General features: G+C 35.9%; 5 protein-coding genes and 1 long non-coding RNA gene across 7 annotated transcripts; 1 reads left to right on the top strand and 5 right to left on the bottom strand.

Annotated features, from left to right (window-relative positions):
* Positions 1-6: 6 nt before the first annotated feature.
* Positions 7-1,802, bottom strand: LOC114528158 (arrestin domain-containing protein 3-like). The gene has a single exon (XM_028549759.1). The coding sequence runs from the start codon at positions 1,614-1,616 to the stop codon at positions 549-551; it is 1,068 nt and encodes a 355-aa protein (XP_028405560.1). The 5' UTR covers positions 1,617-1,802; the 3' UTR covers positions 7-548.
* Positions 1,803-1,870: 68 nt separating this feature from the next.
* Positions 1,871-4,304, bottom strand: LOC114528156 (arrestin domain-containing protein 17-like). Its single transcript, XM_028549758.1, has one exon. It carries the CDS (start codon positions 3,678-3,680, stop codon positions 2,604-2,606), a length of 1,077 nt encoding a protein of 358 aa, XP_028405559.1. The 5' UTR covers positions 3,681-4,304; the 3' UTR covers positions 1,871-2,603.
* Positions 4,305-4,509: 205 nt separating this feature from the next.
* On the bottom strand, positions 4,510-5,415 carry LOC114528270. The gene has a single exon (XM_028549903.1). It carries the CDS (start codon positions 5,413-5,415, stop codon positions 4,645-4,647), a length of 771 nt encoding a protein of 256 aa, XP_028405704.1. The 3' UTR covers positions 4,510-4,644.
* A 2,213-nt stretch (positions 5,416-7,628) lies between these two features.
* Positions 7,629-12,486, bottom strand: LOC114528131. Its single transcript, XM_028549730.1, has 3 exons — positions 12,223-12,486; positions 10,088-10,461; positions 7,629-8,430 (listed from the first exon to the last, which is right to left on the bottom strand). Exons 1-3 carry the CDS (start codon positions 12,262-12,264, stop codon positions 8,373-8,375), a joined length of 474 nt encoding a protein of 157 aa, XP_028405531.1. The 5' UTR covers positions 12,265-12,486; the 3' UTR covers positions 7,629-8,372.
* Positions 12,487-12,783: 297 nt separating this feature from the next.
* LOC114528130 (mediator of RNA polymerase II transcription subunit 14-like) lies at positions 12,784-25,792 on the bottom strand. Of its 2 annotated transcripts, none has more exons than XM_028549727.1 (38): positions 25,636-25,792; positions 25,099-25,125; positions 24,792-24,897; positions 24,605-24,699; positions 24,258-24,336; positions 23,741-23,870; positions 23,443-23,483; positions 23,133-23,220; positions 22,999-23,027; positions 22,833-22,911; positions 22,440-22,483; positions 22,244-22,332; positions 21,965-21,993; positions 21,554-21,666; positions 21,387-21,455; positions 21,093-21,138; positions 20,815-20,934; positions 20,597-20,675; positions 20,342-20,498; positions 19,977-20,214; positions 19,829-19,878; positions 19,624-19,746; positions 18,980-19,367; positions 18,776-18,867; positions 18,532-18,681; positions 18,389-18,451; positions 18,149-18,278; positions 17,861-17,928; positions 17,399-17,535; positions 17,262-17,323; positions 16,609-16,921; positions 15,974-16,235; positions 15,710-15,833; positions 15,331-15,386; positions 15,021-15,128; positions 14,556-14,684; positions 14,123-14,336; positions 12,784-13,128 (listed from the first exon to the last, which is right to left on the bottom strand). In XM_028549727.1, exons 1-38 carry the CDS (start codon positions 25,785-25,787, stop codon positions 13,067-13,069), a joined length of 4,341 nt encoding a protein of 1,446 aa, XP_028405528.1. In that variant the 5' UTR covers positions 25,788-25,792; the 3' UTR covers positions 12,784-13,066. The 2 variants fall into 2 exon arrangements, with proteins under 2 accessions (XP_028405528.1, XP_028405529.1); XM_028549728.1 differs by lacking the exon at positions 25,636-25,792 and adding an exon at positions 25,315-25,403.
* On the top strand, positions 13,268-15,324 carry LOC114528132. Its single transcript, XR_003687471.1, has 3 exons — positions 13,268-13,602; positions 13,675-13,736; positions 15,087-15,324. It is a non-coding gene; the product is annotated as an uncharacterized LOC114528132 (long non-coding RNA).
* Positions 25,793-26,037: the final 245 nt, after the last annotated feature.

Here is a 26,037-nt window from a genome sequence, read left to right as displayed (position 1 = left end):
CAGGTGCTTCTCCGATGATTGCATTGACTGATTGCACGCATTCTGCTGTCATTGATTTTTTATTTCACTTTGATCTGTACGTGGGTCCTTGTCCCTGCCTCGCAATCATCGTGTTGACCACAAAATCAACTGATTCCTACTTTGTCTTCGCATCAGCTAACTTCTGAAGTTCTGAATCAACGCATTTAATGCATATGGAAAACAAAATGCAAAAGAGGAAACTTTTGGCGTCTCTAATCAGATCTCAATTGCATGTGCATATCTGATGTTAGTATTGTTACCATTAACCAGGGTATAACGGTTGGAGTTACTTAGGATTTTTTCACGTTAGTCCAATTTTTGGTTGGTCTAACAATGCCTGCATGCAGTCCCAACAAATAATAACAAGCGTGCACGCAGATTATATCCTTACGAAATTTAATGATACTGGAGAAAATTTCGTATATTGTACCCGTGTATTTATAGCGAAACTGATTCCAGAGAGTTGTCGCTCAATAGGAGCTCGAGTGTTGTTTATCACTCCTGGTTTGTTTCAAAATTAAAGTTTGTTAATTTTCATCCCTAGAATCACTATGTGGTGTTTCTTCTGGAGTTTCTGGTCTTGGCTTACACATAATCATGATTGGTATTCGCAAAATACAGTCTGGCTCACGTCCTCGAAAGGAGATTCTCAGCTGGACGAAATACGACAATTGTACACATTTGCTGCAGGATATCGTCGGCACGATTGCTTTAGGTATTCTTAAACGTACGTTATCCCAATTTATTTGCCTTCGTGATACCACGCTTGCAGACAAAAGAAGATTTTTCTCTGTGCTCCAGTGTTGTCTTTCTAGAGATTCCTGATTTGTCTTTCTAGAGCTTCCTAAACCGGTATAATCGTGGTTTGCAATATATTTGACCATCTGAATTAGTTGTACCTCAACTTTTCCAGTGTTAAATGAACTTTGTGCACTGTTTATTCCAGCAGTTATCAGAATATCATCCCCAGGGTGGTAAGCCGAACGATTTATCTCCAAGTTTATTCGAACTGGACCAGTTTTAAAACAACACCAATTGACATATTGTTCGGTAGACACTGCTTTGGGTTCATGAAGATGTAACGCTTCAGTTAAGTCTGCAGTTTCTTTGAGATAAAATACTTGAGTTTCTGTGAGTTCTTCATCATTGCTAAGAATGATAGTTGCAGTTATCCAGTAGCGTATTGCAGCGTAGTCCTTCTTGTGCCAACCATGATAAAATGAAGATGGTAAATGAGATGGTTGAATAATGAAACTGAACGGAAATTGATGATTACAGGGCAACAATGTTTCAAAATCATTATTTACTGCACTTTCAAACAAAACTCTGTTATCGTTTAAATAGTTCTCACAGTTAACAAACTCTGTGGTATCCAATACTTGGCATGACTCTGTCCACTTGACGTAAGCCTGACCTGAAATTTTAACAAACAGCCTTCTTGCATATAATACTTTAGTTGTAAATAACTGGACGACACCAGTTAACGTCTCCCCCGGATGGAAAACCTGTCGATCATTGATGGCGATATGAAAATGTTCTAAACCTTTGTTTCTCAGCGTTGTCTTGTTTTCTTGAACATTTAAATTTACAGACATAGTTACTTATTTCACTGTAGCGTTAAAGCTATGCGTAAAACATTCATTTGGCCGATATAATTTACATGTATGCCATCTGCGTAGGGTGCACTGACAATTGTAGTCGCTGCAGGAGGCTTTAAATATGTAAAATCTCTAAAACCATTTCAATGTCATCACAATATGTGTTCCCTGAGTATAGAAATGACAAAAATTTGCTAGCTATGATTTTAGTGAAAATTTTATTAGAAAGATAAATTTTACCTCATTCATGATGGAACGGCCTAAAAGTGGTTGCTATAGCAATATATATAACCCATCTGATGTAGAAATAAGCTTAGAGTGCCACAATGATGTTCGGCTCTTAAATTCAGTTTTAATAACAATCGGCTCCCAAATACCTGGTCGTACATTACAACCCATCTCATGCTGAATCCAAAGCTTTAGTATGATGCTTCCTTTTCATGGAAGATGCTAGGCTCCGGTTAACTTGCTGCACCGTATAAACCCTTTGAAAACAGACGAACATCAATTCCTCAAAACAAGTGCCGGTTTTTTGGTATATTTGAAATACTATTCATGTTTGTAAATACATTATTGTTGAATACCTAAAATTTAGTGTAACGTAAAAATATATATGTGAAGTACCAATATATACTTTTAAGAACACGTATACTTATAAATGGTAAATATTCCAACTGGTGAGAATTTCCAAGTTAGGTATTTTCTGTGATCTTGCAGCGGTTTTAAAACTTGTTACGTCATATCCATGCACTTCATTGAAGAATTAAAACTCTCTTACTTTATATATAACACCAAAGATTTGGCCAAAGATCGCAAACAACTAATTTGCTTTTATACTTTTTAACTTGGACTATGACAGTTCACATTTTTTATATTAATTGACCTATATTTTGAATATAAATATTATTAATTATTTTAATTTCAACTCATTATTTGTGCATTTGACTAGAATGTTCCTTGATTTTGTATAGCGAAATGAATGTTTTAGTCTCTATAAAACGAGTCAATAGAATTCCTCGAAGCTCTCGTCGGATCTTGTCTAGATAGTGCATTAAACGTTTGAAAGACATTAGGAATAGCTGAGCCTGAGGTTGTGCCCGTCAAAGACAGTCTTCTTTCACGACGTTTACTACCTGGATTAATAACCTTACTTTCATCACGATCTATAATCACAACAGGAATATCGATTCTCTCTTTTGAATTCTTTGCACGAACTTGAATGAAGTAAAAAATAGTAACATCACCACAACCTTGAACTGTTAGCGAGATATCTGCTGGTATATTCATGTAAGTATCGCTCCATTTCGTTGTCTCCTCGTTATGACCTTGAAACGGCGGTGCACGAAGTATTTCGCGTGTCTTCGTCTTCTCGTGACCATTTGCCTTGACAACAGTAAGGCCTTGCATGAGAACAGCGCTAATACCAGTAACACCGTTTACAGAGCCATTCAAGATCTTGTAATCACAGGTTAAGCGAATGATTTCTCCTCGGTGGTAGACTCGTTTAGGAATCATGGCTTCGACTTCAACTCTGGTTGACCGGGAAAACATTTTGGGAAGAGTAAGTTGTTGCTTCAGTTTGGCACTTTTTAAAAACTTTTCAGGAAAGTTAGCGATGCTCTTCTTCATAACTAGAGGAGCTTCAGCGCAGATCTCACTGGAAACCATTGAACCATCATCTCTGTAATGAACAACAACTCTCGCAAAGTATTCAATCTTAGCATCTTTTGCGGTGAATGTCGGTGGCATAGCTTGTGGAAGTTTAAAGGAAAAAGGAAAACGATGTGTTCCAGAACGAAGGAATAGATCATTGTACTCTGATCTAGGTGTAAGAAGTTTATCTTCAATTTTAAAATGTTCAACGCTCTTGTGTTTTTTATCCGACACGCCTCGCTTCGTCCAACCAACTTGGCAAATACCTTTAAATTCAACCTTAATCATTTGTGTTTTCATTAATTTTGTCACAGATATGCTAACATCGCCATTGATGGCTTCTTTGCCAACAAAAAACACTGCTGGCTGTTCTTCAAATGTAATATTAACCTCAGGTTTAACATCCATCGCAAACTATTCTCACCAACTGAAATATGCAACAAAATATAATAAAATAGCTTGAACGACGGGGTGTGAAAATATGGTAATTCCCACTCTGTCATATTTTAAGTCATTGTTTTAGCTTCTGTTTTACGTCCAATTAACCAGTGGGAGAGAAAGTTATTCAATACTGTTGTGATCTTAGAGTTTTTTAAGGCCATTCTCGTTACACAGCAGCAACAAATGAAACTGAAAAGAAACTATACATAGCTACCAGGACTATAAATGAATGAAGAATAGATGTTAAAATTTGACAACTGAACTCGCTTAATTCTGAAAGGTATACAACCATTGTCGTCACAGTCATATTGATTGTTGGCTTTATTACATTCGACAACTGTATAATAAGGATGACAGACATAGCTAACATTGACGCGGAGGGTTGCTTGAAGGGCGGCTTTTACTGTCGGGTTTTTTGCACGCAAACCTTCTATGTTATAATATATAATTCATTTTATGCCAGAAAAAACACACCATATCTTCAACAGAATCCAAATCTATGCATCTATGAGTATCATTTAAATGATTTTAAACTTTTACATGCGTGTACGTACGTGCGTGCAAAAAACTTAACACTGTGGAAAGCAGCCCTGGCATGGACACGCACATAAAAGTTTAAAACTCTCTAAGTTTTTATATAATTAATTTATTGCAGAAAAAAATACGAATCGCAGATTTTATTCAATCGTAGATTTTATAACTTTTATAACTTTTACGTGTTTGCACGTATACGTTGCACGTATACGCTCTCCACTTGCACGTACCTACGCGCCTACATACATACATACATCGCCTTTATTTAAAACACGGTAAACCATTCAGTAAAATACATGTAAAGATGATAAATTACTCTAAACTATAGTATATAAATTATGTAACGATATATAAAAACTACTGTTCTACCAGGTTGCCGTGTGGGGGTCGGATTAAGCTAAATAGAATTACAATTAATTCTTAGAGATCTTTTAAATGAAGAAAGAGATTCAGAGAGACGCAAGGGCTCAGGCAAGCTATTCCATATTGAAGCTCCACTAAAACTGAAGGAACGTTTAAGATAGTCAGTTTTAGGTTTAGGAACGAATAGTTTGCCATTTGTATTTCTGAGACTATAGTGATTAACTCTAGTGACAAACAAATCTTGTAAATACATAGGTGTTAAATTGTTCCTGACTTTATACATCAGAATCGCTTTTTGCATTTTACGGTTGACATGCAAGTTATTCCAACCAAGTTTTTCAAGAACAGAGCTAGAGGAGGCATCATAGGGAGAGCAAGTTATAACACGTGCAGCTCTATTTTGGAGTTTTTGAAGTTTGTCGCTCAATTTACTACCAATGCCGTCCCAAACAGGAGCACAATATGAAAAATATGGCTCAATTAATCCCTGATACACTCTAACTGCTGTATCCTGGTTGACAAAACTTCTTATTCGTTTTAAAGCACTTATTCCTGATGATACTTTTTTAGAAATATCGTCAATATGTTTTTTCCAGGTCAAGTTTTCGTCAATAGAAAGTCCTAGTGATTTAGTACTCTCTACCTTTTCGATTTGTTTCTTATCGACAATAACATTAATATCATGGTCATCGAAAGTTGATAGTCTTTGACGAGAACCGATAACCATGAATTCGGTTTTGGCAATGTTCAAACTTAATTTATTAACATTAAGCCACTCTTTAAGTTTTTCAAGTTCAGTATTCATAACTCTTTCGAGGTCGTCAAAGTTACTTTGAAAACTTATATTCGTATCATCGGCAAACATTCTTGGTAACCCCTCATTCAAACATTCCGGTAGGTCGTTGATGTAGACCAAAAACAAAAGAGGACCAATAATAGAGCCCTGTGGGACGCCATAAGTTATTGGACAAGTTTCAGAAAGATTCCCATTAACAAAGCACCTCTGTTTTCGATTTGATAAATAAGAGTGAAACCATGTCAAAGCAATTTCATCTACTCCATAGTGTTTTAATTTAAGTAGAAGTATGTTATGGTCTATGGTGTCGAAAGCTTTCTTCAAATCAATGAAAACAACTCCATTTAGGAGACCGTTGTCAATATTGACACTCCAACTATTAGTAGTCTCCAATAGGGCAGTAAGAGTGCTGTGATTTGGTCGAAACCCCGATTGATATTTAGACAATAAATCATTGCTCGTCAGGTAACGATAAATTTGTTCGTGCACTAATTTTCCGAATATTTTGGCAACAGCCGAAATAATTGATATAGGTCGGTAATTGTTTAAATCGTTTCTTGCTCCGTTTTTGAAGACAGGAACAACTTTAGCAATTTTCCAATCATCTGGATAAATTCCCCGGTTTAGAGAAAGGTTGAATATTTCTGTCAACGAAGGGGCCAAAATATCAGCAGCTAACTTCAAGATTTTTCCAGGAATGCCGTCAAGACCAGTGGCCTTGTTAGAATTGACGTTTTTAAGTAAACAAGTTACATCTTGAATTTCTATTTCACTGAAAGAAAATACTGCGTTTGTAGGTTTAATAAAAGAGATGGGATCAATATTTGAGTGTTCAATGTTGCTTGCAAGATTTTCACCTATCGAAGTAAAGTATGAATTAAAAGCATCCGCAATAACAGGTGGATCAGTTATCACTCTGTCTGGATGTTTAATTTCTTTAACTGTAGCTACGTTACTAATTTTACGAGAACTTAATTCATTTATGATCCTCCAAATTTGCTTCGGATCTCTCTTAGTAACATCAATTTTGTTTTTAAAGTATTCACATTTGGCTTGCTTTTATTATTTATTTCTTCATTCCGAGCATTTTTGTATTGATTCCAGTAAAGAGTATTTCGTGTCTTGTCATATTGTTTTTTCAAATAGTCCCTTGCTCTCATTTTTTGGACAACCGCAGAGGTTATCCATGGAGACTTCTTTTTACCTATACGTTTCTTCTTAATAGGGGCATGCTTATCTAGGACTTGTGTAAGGTTTGTTAACCATTGAGACCACATTACATTAGGATCGTCTGACGAGCAAGAATTATTCCAATCAATCGTAGATAAGTCGTTCAAGAATATGCTTTCGTTAAAATGCTTTAATTGTCGTTTATGAACAAACGAATTTACAGTTTTTCCCTGCCATGCGGTTTTGCGAACAAGATACACAAGCGAGTGATCACTTATACCAAGCGACTGGACACCAGAGACTGATACCTTGTCCGGGGTGTTTGTAACACAAAGATCAAGTAAAGACTGCGAAGTACTAGTCACTCGTGTTGGTTCCTCGATGAGTTGAGTAAGATTGTAAATGTCGAATATATCCGAAAGCTCGAGGGTATTAGCATTAGGAGTTTGAGTTAATAAATCACAGTTTAGGTCACCTAGTAGATACATTTCGGCGTTTTCGGAATCAATTTTATCAATTATCTGCTGGAAGAGAGAGAATAGATGCTGTGCAGAGTTGGGAGGTCTATACCAAGTCCCTACCAGGAAAGGCTTAGAACGAGGGTTAGAAATCTGGACAAATAGTAGCTCAAGTTCAGAGTTTACTAAATCACTACGGACTTTAAAGTTTAAATTACTTCTAACATACAAACACACCCCACCACCGTTACGACCATGGTGTTGTCTATCACTTCTAACAACGTCGTAACCGGGGATTTGAATTTGATTATTTGTAATCGAGGAATCTAGTTTAGTTTCATTAATTGCTAGTACGTCAATGTTAGACCTTATACTTTTCATATAAATACGTAACTGATCAATGTGGGCAATAAGACTGTTAATATTTAAACATGCAATAGACAGCCCACGACTGCGAAAATTAGATAGAGACTTAGTATTAGAATTCGGCGTCGAAGAACGACTAGCTACCGAACTAACCGACTCCCCAGCGGCAAATTCCTAGCTTGATTTGATATAGTTTGATATGTTCTTTGCTAGTAGAGATGTTCCTAAATCGCACGTAGGCTATATACGGCGGCTTGTGCGTTGATGGCCACCTTGAAAGACTACAGTTCTACTGTCATACGTACAAAATTGTTGTTTTTATATTTCAAGGCTGAATAAAGAACAGCACTATTATTATATGTGGTCATGACTTGATGTTCGTTTTGCCATTTCATCACACTCCCAACCAAAATCATATGATCAATGTTGTGGAATGTTTGCCACACTCTTCTGCTAATTTTTTATCATCCCATCATATCCTTACGAATTTAGAAAATTGCAATGACTTAGCGTATATCGAGCATGCGCAAAAGGATAGCAAATGCGCTAAAATAGAAACTTCTATTTGATGGTTTTTGATAAAATGACATACAGTTTTTAAATTCGGCAAGTTTATTCATGGTACAAAAAATCTTGAAAAAGCGTTTAATAACACAAATTTACAAACATCTATTTACAGTGAATATATTACCCGTTGTTATATTCAAGACTTAATTTATATATATAAACCTCCAGTAGGGAAATTAACAGTATAACATTAATCGTATTTACAAGTTTTAAAATATAGTTTATAATTATATCAGAGAATAAATATAAAATACAACATATTTATAAAAAATTGGGACCATCGATTCGCCTGTTTACCCGGCAGAAAACACTTCTTTGTCAGTTTGACATTTTTCAATTTTTTTCACTTTGTGAGTTTGTCTGCAATGGTCAAGATTGGTTAAGACTAGACATTCACAATCGGTTTCAGTATTTCGTAGACGGCGTGCAGCGGTTTCTTGTTGGAATCATACGATCTCTGAAACTAAAGTCAAAATAAAATTCATGAATTTCTGTCATGATTTGCTTTGATACCAACAGTGAGTGTTTTAAAGCAAGGACGTATCGGTTCCAAGCTCCTGTAGGGCAATTCATAAATGGAAAATGCCAGCATATTTGCCACAATTTTTTAATTTCGCAATATAAAACAGCTTCGTTGTTCTATTCTGCCTGTATCCTTCAGAACTATTTGCTCGAGTGTCTCAGATCTGATGAGTGATGTGGGAAACCAAAACTTGTTTTCAGAAGAAGATGAGAGCTCATGTTGAAATAAGTTCAAATAACCTGTGAAAACCATCTCTCTGTTGTTTCTAGCTATGGTCATGCGCACAGGGCCGCTGAACGCAAGTGCACGTATTCACTAAATTTCGTGTTTTGAACATCAATTATCACCGAAACTTTTAACACAACTCTTTTAACGGTTATTTCCAAAACTTGTTTTATCATACTACGCTGATTCATCTAAGAAGTGTCAAAGAAGTGCGAATCGAGATATTCGCCTTGTGGCTAGTTTCAACAGCAGACAATAAGAACCTTATATTGTACTGAGAACTACTGTGCAAATATCACTGCTCTTTCCTTCTTTAAATTCGGTTGAAAGAGTGAATTCTTCGGCAATTAATACGTTTTTCCCTACTTTATAATATTCAATATAACGCCGACGACGATTGTTAGCGCAAAGAGCAACGAGCAACGAGCAACGGTAACGGCAACGTTGAGCTTCAGCGCCAATCAAAATGTCTTGAAGGCTGAAGCTGCCTAAACTTCCTCATGTCAAACATTACACTGAGTTCTAAATATCAAGAATTCTGCACTCATCATATCATATGATAGGTTTCTTTTTGTCCAAGTTCCAATGTTTGCTCTGGTTGACGCTGTTTACCCACGTGAAGCTGAAACAGCTGATTGGCTCAGATCAAAGATTGAAAGATCATCTCAGACTGCCATGTGTTGCGTCAGTTTTTTTCAACGAAGGTCAGAGATCCAGGATGACTCTAGACCATTTAGTATTTAGGAAGTTCTACTTTTAGCATCCGGAATCTTGTTGAAACTATGACCACATGTTCCGTAGTTTAATTGTAGTTTTGTGATTCTCACTAGACCTATGTCTATGACTAGACTATAGACTGACTAGTAACGAGTACATGCATGGATAAACGTTTATACTCCACGAACCCTTACACACAGTCGAAGAATCGTTTTTTCACGAGTTTTTATGTTTTTGAGTCAGTCTATGACCATGTATCCAACACAGTTTCAAAGAACTTCCCAACAATAAAAATAGCGTCGTAATCGAGTTTGCATTGCAAATGAATCGATAACTCGTTCAATTTACCAACGCAACGGCATATAAAATTATGTAACTCTAAAATATATATATGTACGATACTCGACAGCTTGTTGCGTGCCATTGCATGACGTCCCAATGAAATATTTTTCTCATGCATAGACAGACACGGTGTACACGTGAATAAAACGTGATCCAAAGACAAGCCTTTCATTATAAGAAAGTTTGAAATATTAATGATCCTATATAGCTGTTCCTTGTTGACTATTAAAAACGCTGTTATAACACGCTCAATTTCTTTACAATTTATAATCTAACTTACATATGAGAAAAATATTTGTTTTATTATACTTACTTCATTAAGGGTCTTTGGATAAATATTCTTTTCAACTCTTCTATGTCTGAGCTTTCGTCGAAGCTACTTACACCACAGGAGCCAGAAAACCTTCGAAGCGCTTTCAGATTTGCCACCGCTGAACTGTATCTTCCGTGCCACATGCTATCGTGAATATTCTGTATAAATATCTTTCTATCATAGTTTACAGTGTCCGTAATTTCTTCTTCAAGAAATTGAAAATCATCAAGTAAGGTCGGAATCTCGCCGCTAACCAGCTGTCGTATGTATGGCTCCAAAATAGCCCAAAACTGTTCAACTTCACGGTTCGACCATATTGGTTCGGGGTTCCTTCTCAAACGAACACTCATTTTCAGTGTATACCATAAGCTCAACTAAAAGAGTAAACTAATTCTTTTACTATACGATGCGATAATTCTGTGACAGCTCTTACTACGAGGATAGAACGTAAACAAAGCGACGACGCAATGATATTAAAATTTCTATTTGGCGGTATGCCGTATTGCGTAGCAACCAATCAGATCAAAGAAAAACGGAATATTTTACATAACACAAGTGTTTCTATATGAACTTTACACGGAATGACGGAAACAAAACTGAAAAGAGGAATATTGTGTATCAGTGTATACGAGACTAAATTATTGTATATATTATAAATGTGAAAGAAAAATGAAAATAAAACCACAATCTTCTCATGTATTGACGTTTATAAATTGTTGATCTTGACCTTTTAGAGAGCTTTGATATATGCAGATGAGCTTCGCCTTCGGTAATTTGCCATTGCTATTGGCACATGGCCGGCTTCCAGTTCACGTTAGGCCACGTTAGTCTATTAGGAAAGTTTCAATGTCGAACTAAACTATGTGAACGCCCTTATTTCATATGATTGTGATAGTGTGAAACAAATTTTTTCTCCAAGCACAATTCTCCTTAAAATGTGCGGTTTTGAAATGCTTGCTACAGACGGCGCCTTATTGTGTATGTTTCACTTTTACCACCCACTGGGCGCTTATTACACCGAGCAAAGGTTATTTGCCACTCAAAACCCGAAAATTTACGAGACTGAAGTTTGAAGGATAATCGTGCAGGCGACGAAAGTACTTAGACAGACAAACGCTTTTCAGGTTTTTAAAGCGCATATAAATATAAATGTAAGGTTAATGAAGAGTTTAAGTCAATATTTCGAATTATCGTAATGAAATGAGGCAATTAAATTAAGTCAAGAATTTAAGAAGGTACATTACTACATATCACCAGTTTTCTATCAGTAATGGTTAAACAATGAATAAAGATATAGACGATGTTTCGAAATACAGTTATTACGCAAAGTATTATGTTACACAAGCAGCATGAAATCAATAAAAAGGGATTAGTGTTACATGAATGCACGTTGTCGCAAGAACACGCAACAATGACACCCCATGAATGATGTCAATCATACTTGTCTTATTTTCAAACAGTGTCAAACATATGCAGATAACGGTTACAATATGTCCTATTATGATATAAATCATTGGCTACTGATAATAAAGTTCACTGTTCCTAGCACCCTGCATATTTACACGTCTAAATCTTTATACACGATTTTTGGGTATTGAGATAATCAACTTGATCAGGTTTCAATTTCAACAATTAGAGTTTTAACACAGCAACAGGTTGTCAACTGCAATAGCCTGAGTACAGTGGACTGCACGCAGGCTTCAACTGCAAGGGTTGGATTAAGAAATGAAATTAAAAAATAAACGTTATCATCTTATAACAGACCGACGATAAAGTTGAAGAAAATTGAACAGCTTTGAGTTCGTGGGGACGAGTCTTGCAGACAGTGACGTCGGATAATTAAGACATTTACCATCACAGTTAACATAATCCCGGCATTGTTTTATGTGTAGTTGTCGGATTTAAGTAGATCAATATGTATCATCACTATCATGGACGTTATATGTTTTAAAGCAAGACGCACACCCCAAGTTTTTAGTGACTAGTTTATGCTGGTTTCAGGTTTTCAGTGCAGGTATCTGACATAGCCAATAGAGGCAGCACACAGATTACTAAACTGAACGTTGTTCACCTAATTTAACATGTGTTTATTAACATGTATTTCATAAAAGAGGAATAAAAATTTGTCATCTTACCGAGCGGTTTGTGGAGCAAACTGACGGTAGACATTTTTCCATTTTCAGCTCAGGATATTTCCAGCCAGGTGCTATAGTTGATGTACAAACCTTCCCATCGAAAACAACCTCACCTTTTGATGGTTAATCAAGTATGATTAATCAGGTTATTGTTCACAAACGGGACTTCTGATTCCGTTTTCTAGTTCGTTCACGTGCAATCATGCCAGCGTTCATGAACTGATCACATGTAATCGCCGTGAACACCTTATGAATACACACGTAAAAACGCACAAGTTGTAACAAGTCTGCAGCAGACTTGTAGCAAGCTTGTTCCAACAAGCCGATATCAGGTTGTGTTCGCACTGCTTGTCACAAGCTTGTTGTGACGGACTTGTAGCAAGTTGTTGTCAGACTTGTAGCAAGTTTGTTGTGACAATGCTGTACCAAGGTTGTTGCCAACAAGCTTGCTACAACCTGTTGTCTCAACAAGCTTGTTACAACTTGTCAACAAGCTTGCTACAAGCTTGTTGAGCCAACAAGTTGTCAACAAGATGTGCGATTTTTAGGTGTGTACTGTTCAGTGTTGCACTTGAACGAAAGGTAGCAACTACAATAGACGGTCGATTATCGAAAACATAGAGATCTCATCTGAAACGTACATTCCGTGTCGGTTTTCACAACGTAACAACATGTCATAATTCAGGTATCCATTTATTAGACATTCTCGAGAAAATGCGAGTCTAACCACTATAATAATGGACATGCACATATCATACTACATATATATACATCGTCTCAAAACTTACACTTGGTACAGGATGGTCACAGTTCATATTCGCGCCATTCGAATTTTTCCATTGTTTTACTCTGGAACAACCAGGTTCTTAAGCAGTGACAGTATAGCGGGGTAAAGTGGACATTGTCCTGCAAGAAACAATTAACTACCGTTATTATAACAATATAAATAATACAAGAATTTATACCCTTACACACATAGTCGTATCAAGAATACTACCTGCATGCAGTCTACTTTATCACTGATTACTTTCACTTATTCTCTTACCACGCAAATTACTTCATTTAATACTGAATTATGTGGCAAATATTTTTCTGCCACCTAAAATTGGCAAATTTGATCTCTGGTCCAATATAGCGTGGGAAAAGATTGTTGACTCATAATTATATATGCGAGGGTCAACTTTTGGCGCTGAATCAAGAAAAAACTGTGAAAGGAAGTAACTTAGGCTAAAGTAAAGCTATATATAGCAAAAGAGTGGACTGTTTGAACTGAGACCAACATAATTATTGCATCAGACGGAAAAACAACGTGTGGAGGTGACTGTGATCATGGTAACGAGATAAACACCAGAGCAGTCATTGAACATGTCACAATTATATGTGAGAATTTGATTTGAAGCAACACATTATAGACCTTGTGTCGTTTTGTTAAAATGCTTTTTTTTAATTTAGCGCAGCTTTGTAATTCAGTAACAGAAACTCATTCGGGTCTATATGAATTGGCAATTTTGAATGTGAGTGGTGATTTTATATTTGACCGTAATCATTGCCGAATAATTTCGTAACCTTGACAAATTCAAAATGTAAAATATGAATGCCAGAGCTTTAAAGTGCTTTTACAATTGATATGGATTTGTAAAAAAAATGTTTTATTTTTAGACGCATTTCAGATAGTCGTGAGGAGGAAAAATATTTTGTTGAGAGGGGAAAATATCGGAATTTTCTAAAGTAGAAAAATGTACAGGAATAGGTGATCGACAGCCATTATAGCGGAACATCGCCAGCTTTTATTAACAATTGTACAATTGAAATGCGGGGTATAAACTAGTCTTTAAGGACTATATAGCTAGAGGCAAATTCATAGCCACAGGAAAAATTATTCAAAGCAATAATAACAAACCTGGGTGAGATGCAGTTTCATTCCAGGTTTTAAGATGAGCAATTACTGCCTCGAGATGAGGACTAAGTTTGATAGACGAATCTGAGGGTACAGTATCCAGGCTTGTTACATGGCTTGATGTTGTACCATTTTGTGGTGGTAAATAAATAGGAACAATTATCGCGTTATCCTCATTACCAATTGATTTGTTTGATCGAGATCTCGTCAACTGGATCTGCAAGAGGTTGATTTTAAAAGATCGTTTAACGTCCCTAATAAACGTAACAAGAAATCCTTATAATGCATGGCAATTGCCAACAAATCCAGCAACAATTTAAGAACTAACAACATGTCACTGTATTTATTCGAGGGGAATATATTCGGGAGGAGCATGCGCAGGATGTTCGGAAGAAGATTTATCGTAAAACTTATTTTTATCGAATATTATACTCACGAAGAAAACAACTTTGTTATTGTCAGCAATTACTACAGCTGGTGACCCAAAAAACTGTTTTCTTCTTTGATCACCAGGAGGAACAGTGAGACACCATTCGAGATTCCAAAGATGACTAGGATCGTTATGCTAAAAAATATTCACGAACAGATTTTTACCAAACAAAAAATCATATTTAATCCTGAAAAATATCAAAACCATAACTATACCTATGTAACATTAGCAAGTCAAAAAACTCGAGCCAAATTTAATCGTGGACGTATTTATAAGATCGCAGTTGCTTTAACAAGTTACAAAGCGTAATGAGTTCAAGTCCCGTGACCTGTTAGAATATTACAATTTTCTTCTTACATTTCATGAATATTCCAAAATTCTAGGAAAATTATACATGCTTCCTTTTTACCTAACAGCCCGGGTTCATTCACCAACTCGTGCCTCAAATGATCACAACTCATATTTACTTACCAGCTCGAGTTTTATTATTTGAATGATATCTCTCAAAATTGTTTGTTCCGCTGAAATCATTTTTAGGAATGACACAAGGTTGTTCAGTTTGTAAGGATATGAAACCACCTGAAGAATTGAATGAGATGAGTATCAAAAACACTTTCACAATACTTATGAATTTAGATTGGGGAAGTAAAGTTTGAACCGCGCGAGTGGAATTGTGGAATGGAATTCATCCCAGTGCAGTTGTTAAACATTGTCTAAACTCTATCCACATGCAGCATTTATTCCTGATTCAACAAGCATGCACGTGCATTATAACAATCACCTTTAATTCGAAAAACTTTTGAAGATCTTGAAGATCTTCTTTTTTCCAAAAATTCTCTGAAAATAGTTAAAATTAGAATAAACAGTTAGAATAAACAGTTCAACAATGAGCAAACGATGTCAGCAGATACGTTGTATGAATTCTCCTATACCACATCTCCTATACCACATCTCCTATACCACATCTCCTATACCACATCTCCTATACCACATCTCCTATACCACATCTCCTACACCACATCTCCTAGCTATGACACTGAACATGCAGCTTTTAGGAAGCAACTATTATCATTGAGAGTTTTTTATACGATGTAGCTATTTTACCTCTTACAAAACGCCTTCAACAAATGAATATTTTCACAGACAAAATTATTATTTACCTTGACCAGGCAATGGTTGAACTTCTAAATGAAGTGATCGAAATGTTGTGGCTTCCAAAAACACCGATAATTTAAAATTCGATGTTTTAAAAGCAAATCCATTTTGCCTCTGAGGTAGGTGCATCTGAAAAGAAATGAGTACGAAGTTCTATTCATTTTGTTTCGATTCGGACGCACAGATGTGATGGCATGAGCTGGAATATGAATGAAAATAACGATTTTTATAGTCAGATTGTAACGACATGAGAACACCACTTGACTTACCAGAGTTTTTCCAAATTTAGGAGTGATAACTTTCTTGAAATAAATCAACAGGAAATGACAGGAGAGGAACTGTTCAAGTGGGGTGACCAGCACCTTATGACCGCCAATTGTGTTCAAAACAGCCGGAGTCATTATTTTATCAAAACAAGCATGAGATATCAGTGATGGACGAACAGAGACCCAGTTCAACATACGTCGACCAGACTGCTGTTGTGTGGAACTTTGTGTTTGAGGCTGGCCTGGCATCGTTCTTTGATTAGCACTGGAAAATAAAATATCATTCAGTTATACGTTTGTAACTTGCTTCTCTCTTTCTCTATATGACAAAGATTGAGATGAAATGCAGTTGGAGATTAATTCAACCAAAGGAAACCTAACAGGAAAATTTTCTACCATCTTCCAGATAAATTTTGTTCAATATACAAGTATAGATAAAGTTCAATACGGTTTGCCACCTTTCCAACTCAACTCCTCGCTCACGTTAATGTGTACAACCATGCAATTTTAAGTCAGAATGCACACAGGTTAGTTCGTTCAGTTCAGTTCAGGTCACTCCATTTAGTATGAGTTCAGTGTCCAGTCCGGTTCAGTTAAGTTTAGCCTAATTTACGACGTGCTCATGGTAAAGTACTCACGGTATTCTCTGATGAATATTTGAACTGGGTGTTTGTGCAGACCATGACGTACTTCCCGGTGACGGAGCAACCACTGCGGGGGAGGGGACGCCAGTCTGAGGCGTGGCTGGTGATGTGATAGGAAATTGATATGGGGTTGCTGGCGAAGCAATAAAATTCGAAGCATGTGATGGTGCAGACATATATGTGCTGCTGGTACTTGGCGCAGAAGCAGGAGCAGTGAGAAAGTTAGTGACGGTGGGAGACATTGGTATGGCTGGTGACGGTACAGGGAAATTCAGTGAAGACAACGGCATCAAACGTGGTACAAGACCTAAAACAAATCAATTCTTTAATAACCAGCGAAAATTATATTTTCAGTGTATTTAACACATTTTAGTGCTAGGACTTATCAAATCAAATGCATCTAAAGAAATTACCCCCTCAATCTTCCTATTGTCCGACAGAAAAACCTATTGTATTGTATATAGTTTCTATTCAAATTGTCACTGGGAAAAGCACTGCATGGTTCAGAAAAATTGCTTCTCCATAAATTATATTTATTTGTTTTCAGTATAGTCGTTTACTTCAAAATATCTTCTTTTTTTCTCGACAATCCTGATTTGAATACAAACATTTCGAGTTATTGTAATATGGTAGGGTTCAAAACATACCTTGTTTTGATGAAACAGGAGGAACAGAGCGGAGATCATTGTATGCAGTTGAATATGGTGATCTAAAAACAATATAGTAACCGCACTGTACTACACACAACTCATTATAATAACATGACGTAACTATAGAAAACTACCTCTGAGGATTCTCAAAACGTGGTCGTAAATCAAGACTAGTTGAAGACGGTGTTGTTAACGACGACTCCCAGTTTAAAGCGTAGACGTTCTTTGCAGCAATATCTGTATGCGTATCGTTATACTGCTGTAAAAATACCTGAGAGGAAACATTTTGTGAAGTGAATAATAGAAGTATAATAAAGAACGAATTATAAACGCTATTTGAATGCAATCATATCATAGTGATAGCTATATTAGTCACCACATAGGAACACTTCTTTTGTTCATGGTGCCATGGACAAGATACCTCTAATTCGTAACCGTAATCTAACTTTCTAGGAATTTAATGAATCTTTCCTTACTAAACCTTTTTATTAGAATGTAGAGGTGCTGACGGTCAATCAGAATTCCGTAGTACTCTAGCAGTTATATACATATTAAAAGTTATAACCGCTGTAGTAGGAGGAATTTAATCAACTTACCTTTAAATTATATATTTGCTGTATTTGAGCTTGAAACTTGTCCAGGAAAATCTTATAATGTGCGCAATCTAAACAGTCAGAGCCACACGAGTTTGTCAGCATTGTCGTGTAACGATGCAAACTGCAGTATCAACCTCAATCCTAAATTTCTTTCAGAAAGTCTACAGTACTTGGTAGTCTAGTCTTTCGCCTGATTATTTTGTATGAAGTCTACGCTAGAGGGAAATCTATCAAAATCATTCTTACAAAATAATTTGCAGGTTTAATTCAACAACGTGAAGTAATTACCTCTTACGGACACCAGTTGTTTAGCGCGGAAATTAAATTCAATCATGAAATAATCTTTGAACGACAATCTCACGCAATTAGAGGACTGGGGAATAACTGTGAAGGCTGGACTGATATTGCTTCCACGGAACTAAAGAGATGAATAAATAAAACTTTGTAAAATTAGATCCATCTAGAAACAAAGCAATCTGAAGCCACGAGTGTTTTATACAACTGGCGAAACAGAATGAACATAGATACCAGACGTAGTGTCGTCGGAAGCTTTGATAAGGAATAAAATGGCGAACATGTCTCGTGAAGAATCTAAACGAAAAATAAACACGTATCATTCTGATGTCATTCTGTGTACCTTTCAGAATACGTAGTTATCATAAAATACTTTCCTGAATCACGTAGGGAAGATTGTAGTGTTTAGAAAATTCATTTTGAAGAATTTTCTTTATCATTTCATGATGATGGCCGCAGGTTTCACCTCCAATATGAGAAAACGAGAAAGTAAATGCTTTCTCGACAACCGACCAACTCACAGTAACCTGCAAAGTTAAACATAAGTATAGAAATTTCATGTCTGGGTTTAGTTTTTGACAAGTTCTAAGAAACAAGATGGAAATGTTTAATATATCTTACTAGATTTTGAAAATCAGGACCATAAGCAATAACAAGTTCTTTGTAGGAATAATCATGAATTGAGCAAATGTTGGAGAGATTGGAGCGTGAGTCTAGAATGAAACGAGAAAGTGGCCAGTTTCACAAAAACAGAAAGTTCAGGTTTGTACATGACACCTAAAATAATGCGCATTGTTTATTACCTGTAAACAATAACAAACTAACCTTCTAGATATTCATCAAGCTCTTTAGCGTGTGTGTATAACCGACATATAGATTTCCAATCGTCCAAGAACTTGCTCCACACATATTTATCACTATAATCCTCTCGTTTCTCTTCCCGACTTTTCCCTCCAGATTTATAAGAAAGCAAAACGTGTTGTGTAGCATTCGGTTGATTCCATTTGAAAGGAGGATTTGCCATGACAATTTTGAATATCCACTGGCTGCCGTTGTTCGTGTCATGTGACAGGGTACAATAAAGAAGATTTTTCTTTAATTGTTGAACAACTTTCTTGTCACAGTTGGCCACTGTCGGTAAATCAAGAATTCTCACGGAGAGATCAACTTTGTCTTTGTAGACCATATGATAAGGAATTTTAGCTTTGTTGAACTGCAACAAGAAATGTTAAACATCAGGAAACTTGATGGAGCGAAAGGATAATTCTCTTGCTCGGACAGAAATATTGCAATTTACTTGTAACTGCGACATGACGACTTTGAAATATTTTTATATTTAGCGAGCAAAGTTAGCCAAGGGAATTGCAAGTTGCGAGTTGTTTTTCCATCCGTAAATGTTCTTAAGTTCTTTCAAACATGACAATGGTATATCCACTTATTTTGAAAAACTTCATGTTACATGCACTCACCTCATTACATAAAATAAGATACGGAATCCTTGCATTACATATACTATAAACTTCCCCCACTTTGGGAACATATCGAGACGTGGCGACCTCGCTGTCAATTTTCATTCGTTTTACATTTTCTCCCTGCAAACCATTTTTAACGTAACCAATTTAACGTCATATAACAAAAAATTTACAAGCCAAAAAAATTTCTTGGAATACAAACCGTTCCATCTGAATGGTCTAACACCACATCACATGATCTTACAAATGTGCCTGCAAAACAAAATGAAGCAAAATAAGTTATTTTTCCACGATCAACATGCGACGATCAGCTTAAATATTAACTAGGTAAATTTTAAGGAAAAGGCTACCATCATTTGAGTTGTTCGTTAGGTCAGATATAAAATCAGCATCAAGTTTCACAAGGGGTCCTGCTTTGAGAAAGAATCCTTCCACTTGTTTTTCTCCTTTTTCTGAACTGCTTGTCCGACGTGAGCTTTCACTGCTTTCCTTGGCTGACGGGTGAGTCGGGTTGGCAGGCTTGACTTTCAGCAGATAGTAATCTTCACAAAACTCACTGCTTTCCGAGTCAATTTTAACCTCAAACACCTGTGAAAAAGAGTGTGCCGGAGAGGCGAGTTAGTCTAAACGAGATTTAGTAACACAATTCTATTCAATAGAAGAGAATTGACTATCACAATCTAACTATAGCAATTCTCGGATAACTGGGGCTTACCAAATAATAAGAAGTGTGCATTTGAAACTTCATGTAAAGTTTATGTTTTGACAACTGACTCAATGCGTGATCACTGAAGTTTACCAAAGGCAACGACGTTGACGAAGTCGCCATGTTTTGAACATTTTTCACACATTGCTGAACACGAAGAGCACATCTAAATTGAAATTTATAAATCACAAATTGTCAAATTTGAGTGAATGAAATGAAAGTCAGAGATATGTAAATGATTTATTGTATGTACATAAACATTACCTCACATCGTTGAGAACGTTGGCAAAATTATTGAGGTCTTTATTCAAGGAATTTTTTAGTGTAAGACAAAGCTTTAGAGCTACAAATACAAAAACAATATCTGCATCAAGGGAACTACATCAGTTACGTATAGAAGTTTAATGGGGTGCAACAATATTCTCTTCAGCCTGCAAGGCACAGTGTATAGGCTATGTTGTTAACTCAGAATTAAATCTCACCTTCAGAATTACTTATTGCTATGTCATACAACCCTGTTCTTGAATCAACCAGAACAGAAATTACTGACGATGTAACGTGTGTTTTGATAGTTAATTCAGGAATCTTTGAGTCCAGTAACGCTATGAATGCAAATTTACAATATTATTGTCAGTATAGTTGACAGGTTGGAAGTCAAGAATAATACGATTATTTTCATTATTTTATTAATTTGTCATGACAAAATGGTCAACGTTTAAGATGAAGACGAAGAAACTAAAGCATTTTTTTAATACTGTACCCAGCGATTCCGTGCTTTTGTCATTGAGCAAAAGATCTTTAACAACCTTAAGAAAATGGATTAACACACATGATACTGAAAAAAAAGCAATATGTGCCAAGCCATATAGGATGGGCTAAGTCATTGTTATAAACTATATACGGTGAGGTAGAATATAGAAGACCACGGCAAACTATAAATGTCTAGGTCAAAAAATATATGAATACTGAGCCCTGAGGTATATGCATATATATAGCTTAGTGGCAAGTATACAAATGTCTTATATAACTAGCCATATAACCTAGTGATACCGACCTCTAACTTTGCCAAAGACTGAGCTTGGATAGTTCCATTAAGAATGGTTTCAATGCATAGTCTCTTGGTCTGAAAAAGAAATAACAGTTCCACACATGACGGACTGTAATATAGATACCAATCAAGTGCATTATCACAGGTATTTGGATGCTTGTGAAAAAACTTACAGATACAATAACATTTTTAGTTTTTCCTTTGGATTTTAATGTTGGAGTATGTTGCAGAGTAAGCGAAGATTTCTGATCTTGATTGCCAACAACAATAGAGACATTGTAATTTTCTAAAATAAGAAAGAAACATTTCCTTCAAATGGATTTATAGCGGTGTTACAGGCCTTAAAATACAAGGTCAAAGGATGATGTGAAAACGTGATTTCACATACTGATGCCGTAATGCGAATAAATTGAGAAGTGTCAGGCAGTGCAGGGATTATGCTAAATAAAACTACAGTACATGTACATGAAAATCATATCAAATAGAAAAGTCATGCAGGGTTGTAAATACTGTATGTCATTTAATTAAAGTCTCAAAATAAAAGAAAAACAGAACTACGGTAAGTGTCGCATAAGACTAGTTACCTTTTTCCCATTTTCTATGTTTTGGATTTCTAAAAAATGCACAATTGAAAATAAAAATAATGCAGTTATTCAACTATAGACAAGCAAACATAGAGGTACAAGACCTAGCTATAGAACTCAGCTATACTCTATACTATATAAATTCATTACGTTATTCTTCGATAAAACCAGGCGCAGATTTTGTTAAAAGAACAGGGGAACGCACAGTCCTCAGATATGTCCATTTATATGAGGGTAAAAGTACGTATACACTATACACAACATGTATTTATGGATTACCTCCAGAAAGATATCGTCAATTTCTGCCCTACGACATAGTTTTCTATTTTAACATTTTCTGACCATCGTTCTCGCACCAAACGTTGTGACTGAAACATGACATATGAATTAAACCTCATTCATTCAGGCTGATCTCAAAACGTGAAAAAGGACTGGGACTAGTCTGGGGCAGAGTAAGCACGTCAAAAGTACCTACTTGAGAATGCAAAACTTCCAACTGAAGCAACGAGCAAAAAGAATCTGGATGAAAGTTAGGGAAAGTCGACGCACGTTTCCTCACGTTCAGAAAGCAATCTCAGTTACTTAACGCTGTTATTCATGAAAATATGAAATGGCTAGGTGACCATTTTCCAGATTATTTCACGAGATTGGTATGGCTACATGTATTATCATCCACAATCGATCATGCATAGCAAGCAGTAAACAATAATCAGATTAAACAATCATCTTCTCGTGCACGTCTTTGTGTGAAGGGCAAGAGCGCAAAGAAAATCTAATTGTAGTTAAAACATTAATACTGAATTAGCTGCCATGACTACTCTTACTGTATGTAAATTAAGAATAACTATAGATATCTGTGAAAGGATACGAAGGCAAGTATAAAGATCAACCAATGGTGATTCCTCAGTGAACAAACGTGATTGTGCCAGTTGATGAATATACTGCACCTAAATATATTAACAATTATTAATAAACGTAACCGTCACATGCGTTTAGCGAACCACAACAATGAAACTTGGATAAATATAAACTACCTGTAAACCATGTACGAGAGATTTTCCCTCTAAAAGAAAAAAAATCTGTTCAAGACAATATAGGAAGTTGGGAGTTCCATGTTTGTTCTAATACGTCACGTAAGATCAACTAACTGACTATTGTCCAAAATTACCCCCAGTTTTAAAATCCTGAACAAGAAAATCAACGGAGAGAAGTCTCCAAGGCACAGAAGGATCGTCTCCCATCAATGTCAATGAAACCTGCAGCGTAAAAAATAAGCTTGACGTTCATACTTGCTGTAACAATGATTTTGAAAATTGACAGAACCAGCAAGATATCACTTTCCTCGTTCCTGGCAAAATAATTGGGAACAACAAAGGTCGAAACGTTTATCCTTCACTTGTCAGTGACATTTTTTTCAATAAAAAATACATGAGCTAAAATGAATGAGCTAAATAGAATGCTTTGTTCAATATGTTTACCTCAAATTCATCCTCAACAGTGAATTTAACACGACCTTCAGCTGTGAAATAGAGGGACAGTATGTATGTCAGCAATGTCCACAATAACCAGAGAGTAGGGAGTTTATGAACAATTTCTCAATCAACATAGTCAAAGACTAGTGGTGTACACTTGATGTCAATATGTTTCATAATTTTTGTTGTTCTTTGTAGTCTCGAATCCTAATATAGTCTCTATATTTAATGTGCTCTAAATTGAGGTCAAGACATGTGACCACTTTCACCAGAGTTAAATACAGAGAAATAACCATGTCCTCACCTATCACAAGATTACTCATTTGTGGAGGAAGTTTTGAGGTGATCAGTCTTTGTTGAATCACCTGATCCAAACGTTTCAATGTTTTTATTCTTTCATTTCCAGTTATTGGATCAGCTGGAATAATTCTGTCCTGTTGGAAGAAAGTGAAGCAAGAGTATTATAGATGTATGATGTATGTGATCCTTGAGAAAAAAAAATCAATTTTACACAAATAGTCAAAGTCATCAAACAATGAAACATCTTTGTATCATCTTTACAATCCAGCCTTATGTCTTTGGTTGTTGTTGTGTTGCTGATGTTTTACTATTTTGTTACAGGGGTTAAAAATTTTGTTGCTTTGAACTGGAAAAATAATTAATATAAATGCGAAACTCCTCAATTTTCCAGAAAAAGACCATGGCAGACCCTTGCGTCATTGTAGTTATTCATGATAAATTTTGTTATGTTAATCTTCATGCAACTCTTGCTAGTTTTGTTGTCTCAACACTAGAAAACCTTACAAAATGAATAAACTTACTCTTATACAAGCAGGAAGTCTTGAATAGGTCTCTGTCGTTAAAACATCAACTGCAGCTGGAAGACTGAAAGCAGGAAGCCTGAAAAATTTCATGGTTCATCTTTCTTATTATACTGAGCTGAAGACATGCAAGACTTTTTTGACTAGTTTATTTGTTATACAATACAGTCCATTAAAATAGTCAGTACAGTATGTTCCAACTAAACCCTAACTCAATGAATGTGATTCTTATGTCACAGAAAATATTTAATTTTAAGCCCCTGCATGAGGCAGTGTTCAAAGGTAGGAAGGAAAGATCTAACCAATATAGTTACTACACAGTAAAATGGAAAAATCTCTGAGACAACCTTGCATTAATTAATGTTTCCCTTGCTGTTCTTGAAAGATTATCAGCCGTATCAATAAATAGAAATGATTGGTGATCAAGGATTGAAGATATCACCTGAAATAAAGACAATTATATCAAAAACTACAACACTTCAATTTTGCATTGTTGTTGCATATTATGCAAACGAACAAGATGCACCCTCATACCTGACATTTGACAACATTTTCAGCACTGGCGGCCCATTTTACTAAAGCCAATAAACGCACAAATTGTTGACGAGATTTTGTTGCAAATTCTATGATTGCAATTTTTCTAAAAAAGATATAAACCTTTCACTCAGAAATTATACAGCGAAAGTCAGTACATAGTCCATAGGGATATTACAGCACATTTTATTGAAAAGCATTAACATAGAAGATTCAACATTAAATATTTCAATTCATTTCAAGGATGATTTGTATTTTATTAAGAGATAATGATTGAGAAAATCATAAATTCTCAAATAACTTATACCTTTCAATATCTGACTTTCTTGGTAATCTAGAGAAAGAGAGTGAAAAATGAAATGAAAGTTATCTAAATGGTAAAATTTTTAATGCAAAAATGCATTTTGTAGACATTGAGGTGTTTCTATTCATGAGATTTTGTGATGTACATAAATACGAATTATAAGTATTATAATCTACACTTAAACTATAGATTTGAGTGTGGTGAATTACGAAGCCTTACAATATCTCTTCATCTATCTTAACAGGTTTTAAATGTGTAAAGATCATGCGGTCCAGGTTTACAGGATGCTGTCAGAAGGCATTCATCAGATGGCGCACTTGTATGCTGATTCCTCTCTTTAATACCAAAAGCCAGAGATTGGAATACTGTGAGGCAGCAATTTTGCCTGTTTGCATTTTTTTGTAACGTTCTACTAAAACTATCATCTAGAGTTCGATCATGGGAGAAAACTCGACTCACAGTGTATAAAAATAATAAATTAAATAAAACATTTTATATATTATATGTCATAATGTCAAGCATCAAAGGACGAGTACTCACAATTCTGCCATTACAGTAAGATCATGATAAGTCTTCTGTAACATAAAATCAATCAATAAAGCCATGTTCATCTTTACTGGAGAATGTTTAGCCAAGTTGACAGGAATTGCCTCTCTATCGTTTTGTTCCATTTGTGGCTCCATGGGCGCCATCTTGCCGAGATGAGCCCTCAATGTGAACGCTGGACTGCCTAGACGTAGTAGAGATACCAAAATGCTGGGCTCTGTAGGGCTGTAGTGAAAGAGCTGGGCCTTTTTTGTCACTAAATTATTGAGCATAAGATATAGCCATAATATTCGTGTCTTCTGCCGGTTAAAATTCATCCTCATCCCCAGGTGGACAGACTGAGCTAAATTCTTATTTCCCATCCTACAAGAAAAACCCGGAGACAAGGGCAAGGCT

Source organism: Dendronephthya gigantea, unplaced genomic scaffold, assembly GCF_004324835.1.
Source record: "Dendronephthya gigantea isolate DGI-Jeju-01 unplaced genomic scaffold, DenGig_1.0 000048F, whole genome shotgun sequence".
NCBI lineage: Eukaryota > Metazoa > Cnidaria > Anthozoa > Malacalcyonacea > Nephtheidae > Dendronephthya > Dendronephthya gigantea.
Note: the sequence above shows the minus strand (reverse complement) of the source record. Positions and strands in the feature narration are given on the sequence as shown.

Coding starts and splice junctions, on each gene's coding strand:
- LOC114528158 (XM_028549759.1), bottom strand. CDS start 1,616: ATGTCTGTAAATTTAAATGTTCAAGAAAACAAGACAACGCTGAGAAAC.
- LOC114528156 (XM_028549758.1), bottom strand. CDS start 3,680: ATGGATGTTAAACCTGAGGTTAATATTACATTTGAAGAACAGCCAGCA.
- LOC114528270 (XM_028549903.1), bottom strand. CDS start 5,415: ATGAATACTGAACTTGAAAAACTTAAAGAGTGGCTTAATGTTAATAAA.
- LOC114528131 (XM_028549730.1), bottom strand. CDS start 12,264: ATGGAAAAATGTCTACCGTCAGTTTGCTCCACAAACCGCTCG. Junction 10,462..12,222: donor TTTGCTCCACAAACCGCTCG/GTAAGATGACAA, acceptor TTACTCTTTTAG/TTGAGCTTATGGTATACACT. Junction 8,431..10,087: donor ATCCAAAGACCCTTAATGAA/GTAAGTATAATA, acceptor TTTTGACTTTAG/TTTCAGAGATCGTATGATTC.
- LOC114528130 (XM_028549727.1), bottom strand. CDS start 25,787: ATGGCGCCCATGGAGCCACAAATGGAACAAAACGATAGAGAGGCAATT. Junction 24,337..24,604: donor GAAACATTAATTAATGCAAG/GTTGTCTCAGAG, acceptor GAAATTTTTCAG/GCTTCCTGCTTTCAGTCTTC. Junction 14,337..14,555: donor ATAACAAAGTTGTTTTCTTC/GTGAGTATAATA, acceptor AACCTCTTGCAG/ATCCAGTTGACGAGATCTCG.